Source organism: Chenopodium quinoa, unplaced genomic scaffold, assembly GCF_001683475.1.
Source record: "Chenopodium quinoa cultivar QQ74 unplaced genomic scaffold, ASM168347v1, whole genome shotgun sequence".
Classification (NCBI taxonomy): Eukaryota; Viridiplantae; Streptophyta; class Magnoliopsida; order Caryophyllales; family Amaranthaceae; genus Chenopodium; species Chenopodium quinoa.
In genome coordinates this window covers 304,447-313,460 of record NW_018745410.1, presented here as the reverse complement: position 1 = coordinate 313,460, position 9,014 = coordinate 304,447, and the positions used below count along the sequence as shown (strand labels likewise).

The 9,014-nt window shown below is 35.7% G+C and overlaps 1 protein-coding gene across 1 annotated transcript; it reads right to left on the bottom strand.

The window, feature by feature from the left end:
• Window positions 1-2,003: 2,003 nt before the first annotated feature.
• LOC110713171 (ATP-dependent DNA helicase PIF1-like) lies at window positions 2,004-2,657 on the bottom strand. The gene has a single exon (XM_021891636.1). The coding sequence runs from the start codon at window positions 2,655-2,657 to the stop codon at window positions 2,004-2,006; it is 654 nt and encodes a 217-aa protein (XP_021747328.1).
• Window positions 2,658-9,014: the final 6,357 nt, after the last annotated feature.

Here is a 9,014-nt window from a genome sequence, read left to right as displayed (position 1 = left end):
AGTGTATAATAACATGAAATTCCAGCAGCTTTAAAGTAAGTAAATAAATCTGAAATTTTAGTTTGAGTATATAAAATAACACCATACGCATACTTACTTGAAATTATCATTATATAGCAAGTTAGTGTGTTAAAAACCCAAAAATATACCAATTCAATGCAATTAGAAGCTTCAAATTAAAAGTATACAAATCTGAAAATTTATACTTGAGGTTATAATTTAAAGTTTAAAGCTTTTTAATCATAAAATGCCCACAATAATTATTTTATAGGCTTATAAGCATAAAAACATGAAATTAACATAACTTGCTCATAAAAATCAAAACTTTAATAATCTGAAAATTAATACATAGTCAAAATAATTACACTTTGATGTAATTTAAACATAGTATAATTAGACAACTTAATTAGTATGTTTTCAAGCCCTAAAACATAAAAATTCAATGTTTAAACCCTAAATTTTATACATACACAAATCTACAAATTTATATAATAAATTAAACCTGTCAAAACTCATAAATTTATAAATTTTTATAATCTACATATATTATCAAACCATAATAATAATAATGTAGAACAAAATTTTAATTAAAGATTGAAACTTTAAACAATTTAATAGGATAATAAAGCAATAAAAAAATAAAGGAAGAGAGGGGCGAACGGCAGCAGCAGTAGGGCGGCTGGACGGCGGTGTTGCGGTGGCTGGTGATGGGCGGCGTAGGTGACTGGGCGTTTCGGCTGGCAGCAGCTTCAAGCTTCAAATTTATTTATTATTTTTTTTATTTTTTTTGGTTTGAGTTTTATGTGAAATAGGAGTAGTAGAAGTGAGGGGGAAAAAATAAGGGTTTTAGGATTTATATACTTTGTGGGCTTGGTCTCCAAAGTCAAGTAGGAATAAAATTTGTAGATTGGGCTTAGATGAGAGTTTAAGCTCTACAAGCTAAGATAGTGCACGTCATGCGTGCATAATATAAGAAATATGTATGTAATATCATAGTAGTAAAAGTTATAAAATAAAAGGTTGAAATTATTACAATTAGTAGTAGCAATACATGCATGATTGGAAAAACAGAAATTACTACATGAAATTATCTTTACAAACATTAGTCATTAGAAACACTAGGCGCAATAATTTTGTACATACAATATGCTTGTCACAATTTGTCTATCCTGCACCATGTTTTAAAAAGATATATATTAGAATCTAGTTATAAGATGTATAAAACAATTGTAAAAGATAATACTTGGAAAAAAGATAGTGTGAAGCATAATATTAATTGTCGTGTTTCTAAACTGCTATGTAAAATGAGGCAGAAGAACTTCTTTATAAACAACGTTTTTAGTGAACACACCATCTTTTCCTTAAATGTTGCCATTGGTAACCAAGATCTTGGTCGTTTGTTGGGAAGTCCCTCTTGATAGTGCAACATACAATTGGCCATGACTAAAAACATGTTTGGGAAGATAAATACCAACATGCGAAATGGTTTGACCTTGAGATTTGTTAATGGTCAAGGCAAAACACAATTTCACTAGAAATTGTTTTCGAATCATTTCAAATGGTAACTTCGCATCTTCAAATGTTTTTAAAGGAATGTGTGGAATGAATACCTGTGTACCTCGCTCTGCAATGTCCAGTCATGATTTCAGCCTCTATCACATGATTCATTAATTGACAACATATTAACCTTGTCCCGTTGCATAGGCTGCTACTTGTATCAATATTTAGCAAAAGCATTATGGGTGATCCAACTTTCAACCTCAAAAGATGTGGTGGCAAACCACCAAATGACAATGAATTTAAGAACTCTTGTTGGTAAAGATTTTGACGGTCTTCTGGCACAAAGTCAAAGGAATAATATATTTTTTTATCTCTAGCAAAATCATTTAGTATCTTCTCATTTAGAATATTAACCTCATCATTTGTTGGAGTTATTATACCCCTCTCTACCATATATGTCACATCCCCTTCACGTTTAAGTAAGTTTGGGAATACCTGATGGATTAAGTTATAATCGAGTTCTGGTTGCCATTTGGGATGCATAATGAAGATGGTAATTTAATCATGTCTTCATTAACTACAGTTTCCCTTCCATCACCAACTCTTAAAAGAAATGCTGCAAATTCTTCATCATGTCTGGATCTCATATTTTGAGTGAGGTGAAGTTGCTGAACATGCCTCCAAAGTGTTGATTTAACTAAACATGCATCAATGGTTTGAGCTTTTGTTCCTTTAGTTACAACTGGAAGAATTTGCCTAAAATCTCCACCAAATACTAAAACCTTGCCACCAAAAGGAAAGTCAACCTCCATTAGATCTCTCAAGCTGCGATCTATAGCCTCATATGCATGTCGGTGAGTCATAGTAGCTTCATCCCATATAATAACAGCTGCATGCTTTACCAATTGTGCTTCAACATCTTGTTTGCTAAACTTCCACATTAATGAAGCATGCAATGTTACTGGAATCCACAAAGTTTTATGAGTTGTTTTACCTCGATGTAATAACGTGGAAGCAATAATTGAGCTAGCTACAGCAAGACCAAATTTCACTCTAAGCTTAACAGTTGCAAGAATGGCACGATATAAGGTCTTACCTGTACCACCTAGACCATCTACGAAGAAAATCTGATTTTTATCTCCATCTATAGCTTCCATTATGACGTTAAATGAATGGCGTTGGTCATCATTAAGATGCTCAGCACAATACACATCTTCTAGTGGAATTGGAGTAGAGATTTTTTCATGTATAGCCCTGGCTAATTATATGTTGCCATCTAATTGCATGCTTATGACAGGGAGGTTGAAGTCACTAATAGTGCTACCCAACTACTTCAACATGCGATCTATGTCGTAAAGAACGGAGTCACAAACAAATGATGTGCTTGGAGGATTGGAAAAATTATGATCTTCAGCCATAAAATGGAAGAATTCATCCTATAAAGCACAAACACCACTTGGTTGGCAATAAACCAATATCGTGGCAAATAATCTTCTCAAGGAAGATGACATTTTAGAGTTCGATGCTTCTTGTAAACAATCATGAATGCTCGCATCATTCTTTATCAGACCTAATTTTTCAACTGCTTCTCTAAAAGTTTGATAGGTAATTCCATTGACGGTTTGTAGATCCTAGAATGATTCAGGACCTTTGATATGATTAAGTACATGTCGCAAGAAAAATCTCTCTCCTTCTATTGGTGATGATGTGTATATTCTTCCAATCACTTTCAGGTTATTCCTCCTCTTCCTCCATGTTTTTGTTAATGTCATCCATCGGTAATGCCGATGAAAGTCTTTATAGAGATAAGATCTTGCCTCAGGATCAATGGCATTCATCTTAAAGAATTCTATGAGCATGGTTTGGGAGTTTTCTGGCATTTGAAGGATATCTTCGATAAATTGATTTGTATTAAATCATAGCTGGTGTCAATATGGAAGATGGAGTTGTAATCGTTCCACAGAAGGACATTCGAGTGATTGGAAACTAATAAATTCTCCATAAGGCCTCGGGTGCACAAACCCACTTAGCATCCACAAATTGTTGAATCTCATTGTTATCTGCTCTTGCTCGTACTTCCATGGAAACACAATCAACACCCTTGTGCACATATTTGTATAGATATTTAACACTCTTGATGCTGTTCAAAATCTTAACATTTATATGACAATCATACTTTAGTAGTAACCATTGATTGTAGGGAACAACCCAACTGTTATCAACATAGGTTGAGCTATTCTCATGCAAAGGCACAACATCACGATCACCGCGACGACGGTAAACAGGGTAAGAGTTGTCACCTTAAATAGTGCTTGCATAAAATGGTTTTGGGAATTTTTGCTTACAAACTTCATTTTCCATTCAAGATGAATTTTGGTGTCCAACACCGCATGGATTATGGATCATGTGTTTGAGAATAGCACTATACAATCGTGGCTACTCATCTCTATCTGGTATTTCAGCTTTCACGCTTTTGTGATATTCTTCGGGTGATCTTGGTTTGTCATTTTCATCCAAAATGAGTAACATGTGAATATGTACTGTCCTCTTTTTTGAAACTCAACGACATAGACATACGCCACAACATTCCCAAGGACGCCTTTATCAACAACATCACTCTTGAACTCTTTAAATTTTGCATGATATATCCTAGTGATTAAATCAGGTTGGTCTTGTGCAGTTTGACCGGGTAATAACTCTTACACAGTTTCTTTCCATGATGGGTTGCATGTCATAGTGATGAAAAGGTCCGACTTTCCATAATTTAGAACTAATGCCATTGCATCTTGATATCTTTCATTCAAGTCTCTTGGACTTCCAACAAATGAAGAAGGTTAGATGGTTGTTTCCCAACATTTACTGTAAATGATTTAGGGTAAGTATATTTTAGCAAACTAATAAAGAAATTTGTAGTAACCATAATGTTTTAAATTATATATGTAACTTAAAAAAAATATCTAGATTTAGTTCTCCAACAGCCAAACAATCTTATAAGCCTTGGTATAGTTCAGCTCTTATGGTATGTTGATGGTCTCGGATCTATCTTAGCTTATTAGCCTCAATTTTGACAAATTGTCAACAACAAATTGTTGGAACAGTCGATGTGCAAGCAAGATGATTGAAATAGAATGTGGACGTATCTGTAATAAAAATCATCTACATGGATTAGAAATTATTACGAAAATCAATTTATTAACACATATAAGTGAGTGTAGTAACATTACTTGGAAGTAATAGGCGTAAAAACCTCGGCATAGAATTGTTCTTCCATCACTGTCAACACTATTAATCGACCATCCAAAAGAACCATACGGAAAAAGTAATGGATATTGTAGAAGATCATAATATCCTGTCGTGTCCATGATAGTCATTAATTCACCAGAATTTGACTGGACTAAAACATCTCTCGGATTCTAGTTTGCAACTTCTTCTCCACCGACAATCACTACAGCAACTTGAGAAGCAGATGGTAAACAATATTGTGGCCGATTTGAAGGTGGTTCGCAAATGTGAAGTGCACATTGTTGTATGTCTTCGCGCTGTGCAAGAGATCAAAGAGTATGTGCAAATGGATTGCGTTGATCCAAAAATAGCCTTGATTCTTTGTAAAATGTCTCGTCGCAACGTGCTATTCTCTGCTAATCGATTCTCAATATCATGTTCAATGTCATATATGTACAACCGAAGGAATCGTGGCCGACAATCTGACCCATTAGGGAGTAAACCACCTATCTTATTATATATGGAACCTTGAGCTCGAAAGGTATATACTCCTTGTTGGGCATTTTCTAAACTCTCATCTATGTGAACACCCATGGAAGTGAAGGCATGAATGTTCTTTAGTTTTCTAAGATTATGTCTAGTGTTGCGGATAGTTTTAATTTCTTTTCTCTTCTCTCTGTTTTTGAAAACTTATTTTAAGAAAATAGCCAATCCAGTTTGGTTGGTCCATGATATCGTTCCAATAGTATTGTAGTTGGATTGGGCTTGAAAAGAGCTTTCCAACAATATATTATAAGCCCAATTCTGATGAATATTGAGGAAGTTATAGCCAATTTACTGAACTGGGCCCGGTTTGAGCCTTATATGCGGCCCAATGAACTAGAGGAGGGCCTAATATAGATTTATCAATCCTAATGCAATTAGGAATGGTTTTAGTCTTCTAGATTCTTCTAGAAGGTTCTTTTCATTCCTAATTCAATTAACATTGATAAATTGACTTTTCTTGACTTTTTAGAGTTTTAATCAGAATAAAAGAACTTTTTGAGGAAAATACGATTTTATTCTCCTGTACGGCAATTTCTATCTGATTTTAAGAAAACGCGTGAATTTCTGAGTAAGCGCCAAACGCCAGCTGTAGCGCCTGACGCTACGCTTGGCGCCTGGCGCTAGCCTTAGCGTCTGGCGCTATGGTCAGCGTTTGGCGCTAACTTGGCTTTTTCTGTCAGAATTCTGTTTTTGATGTTTTATCTTTTTGGTTGATTTTCTCTATAAATAACGTGTTAAAAACTCCGTTTTCATTCACCAACTCTCATCAAGATTTTCTTGATTACTCTTTCTCTCTCTTTTCTAAACTAGCCTTCTCTCAAATATAAAAATTCCGCATTCGCAAGATCTAGATATACCTAGCCATATTCGAAGTTGCCTTCGCCCTAGACGTGAAAGGTTTAATTCTGAGGGTTTGGTCCCAAATCTCTCTTTCAATTATTTAATTTAATTGTTGTTTTATTATTTTCCTTGAAGTTACTAACATGTGTATTTTGTGATTATAAAGAGGTACGAGGCATCAAAGTAAGTATTTAAATGGTTTTTATTGATGTTATGATATAGAGTTCATGCTTAGGTTGTTATTATGATATTCCTAGTATCATGTCGAGGGTAAATTTAATACTAAGTATGATTGTTATGATGCCTTTTATGTTCTTCCTAATATTTATGATGTTAGTATCATGTTAGGGCTAAAGCTATGATTTTTAATGTTTAGTTACATGCTAGGGTTTGTTATTAATCTTATTAGTATCATGCATAGGAATCTTGCTATTATTATTATGCTTTAACATGAACATGATTTATTATGATTATAATTATTATTATTGTTATGATTTATGATTATTATTATGTTGCTTGATATATATTTATTGTTATTGCTTGATCACACCTTTTATGCATGTTTAAAGGGAATTTGTACTTGTAATCACGCTTAATAAGATAATTAATAATCTTATTTAGGGTTAATTATGATTATAATTCAAGTGATCGCCAATAATAGTTTTATTTGTGCATTAAATTCAACCATCATAGATAAACAGGTTTAGGGTTAAACCTATCGATTGTATGTTAGCCAGAAAGCGCACATGAATACGATCAGAATAAAGTAGAGGCCTATTATTAGGGCAGGTTCAATCTTTTTTAGGTTGGATTTGTACCTTCATCCCCGAACCCTATTTGGTTCAAGACCTTATGGATTTGACGATCTCTTGGATCGTTAAGGGGTGTAACCTTCACCTCGTGAACGGTTTACAAGTTCCTAAAATACTTGTTGGCGACTCTTTTTCTCTATCTTCTTTCCCTTTGGACGCCACCATGCTTTAGTGTATGATCACAGTGGGGTTCAAGCTAGGGGTTAATGCTTGAAATATTCCTTACAGTTTTTGGCGACTCCGCTAGGGAGGATTTCTATTTTAATTCCTAAAATTTATTTTGGCAATGATTTAGAATGAGTGGATGAGACTCGAAATGTTCTAAGTATTTCATGTGCGTAATTTTGATTAACATTATTGTCATATGTATAAAAAAGATCTCATTGGAAAGACCATCTGTAATGAGTTAAAACATAGGATTTTACACGTAGGAAATTTGAGAAATATCTTGGAAAATTCTCTTTGGTAACACCATACTTTTTACTTTTCTCAGTGGTGAATTACAAAAAAACTTTATTATCTTTGGTAAACCTAAGTTTTGATTATCAAAGATAATACTTATTTTAATTTAAACTCATTAACCATAGTTAGTTTTTATATTTTTTTAAATAATTAAATAATTTTTATTTTTAAAAAAAAAACTTACCCCACCTACCTGTTCCCCAGCCAACCCCAGCTCCCTCCCCTCCACCAGCGCCACCACACTTCATTGCCGGCCCCACCCACCAATGCCGACACCCAAACCCCTTAAGGTCGGCGACCATCCGACACCTCACCCCTTCCTCGAAAACCCTGAAACATTTCCATCCCCTACCCTCGAAAATCGCCAGTCCCTCATCCCCCACCACCGAAAACCACCGCAACGACCTTTCCTCTTTCACCTCTGACCGAGCAATCTCCTCCCATCAGCCACCACAATCTCCCGCTCTTTCGCCTCCTTCCACCGCAATCGCACAACTCTCTTCTTCGCCCAGACCGAACCAAAACCCACGACCCAAATCAGTGACTTTAGGAGTTTGGGTTTCAGAACGCTGATGCTTCGAGTTTTCAGAGGCCATGGTTCTAAAAATCAGCGGCGGGAGTCTTGAAGGTGGAGGAAGGGCTGATTATGGTTTTTTATGGTGGTGTATTCGACGATTAGGGAATTTCAGAGTTTGTTTCTAGGGTTTTCAGGGGAACGGAAATGGGTTTCGGGGGTGGTTTTTATGGGTTTTCGGGGAGAAGGGAGGTGGATTTCAGGGAATGGGTTGAGGCGCAGCATGCTAGGAGGCCGACACGCCGACGAGGCTAGTGGCTGGGCGGCAGCGTAGGTTGGGGCGGGGTATTGGGCGCCGGCGATGGCGATGGGTGGTGGGATGCAGGTCAGGGAAGGGGGCTGGGTTATTTTTTATTTTTTATATTTAAAAGAAATTAATTTTATTTATTTTTAAAATCAATTAAATGTTAAAAAACCTAACTATGGTTAAATATTTAGTTAAAATTAATCATTAATGTTATAGTTAGCTTAATATAAAAATTCGAGTTTACCAGAGATAATAATTTTTTTTGCAATTTACCACTGAGAAAACTTAAAAGTATGGTGTTACCAAAGAGAATTTCCCAAATATCTTTCACAACTAGGACCAAAAAAACACTGCGCGAAACTGGAAAATTTTATCGAGCACAGAAAGCTGCTGAGGCATGTAGGAATTAGTGCCAGCGACCAGAGTATTAGCACCAGACTTTTAACCGTAGCGCCAGACGACAGTTCTGTCGCCAGGCGCTACAGCTAAAACCTGGCGCCAATCTCTGTTTGCTGGCGCCAAATTCTTTAAATACCGAGCTAGAAATATGCGTTCTAATTTCGACCAGTTTTTCGCATTGTTTGCTCGATCCTACTTCCTTATTGAGTTTTTCTCACTTTTCTGAAACCCATATGTGTTCTACATATGGACATAACCCTCTGGGAATTCATGCTCCATCTACCTGATTGAACGCTCTGAGCAACAAAGGGTACATCCGAGATTGTTGAATTCACCAAACCATGAAAGAGAGTTTTTTCTAAAACTCGCGGTGTCCCATCCACTCGCGCCAACCCTTCACGGTTAGGCATCC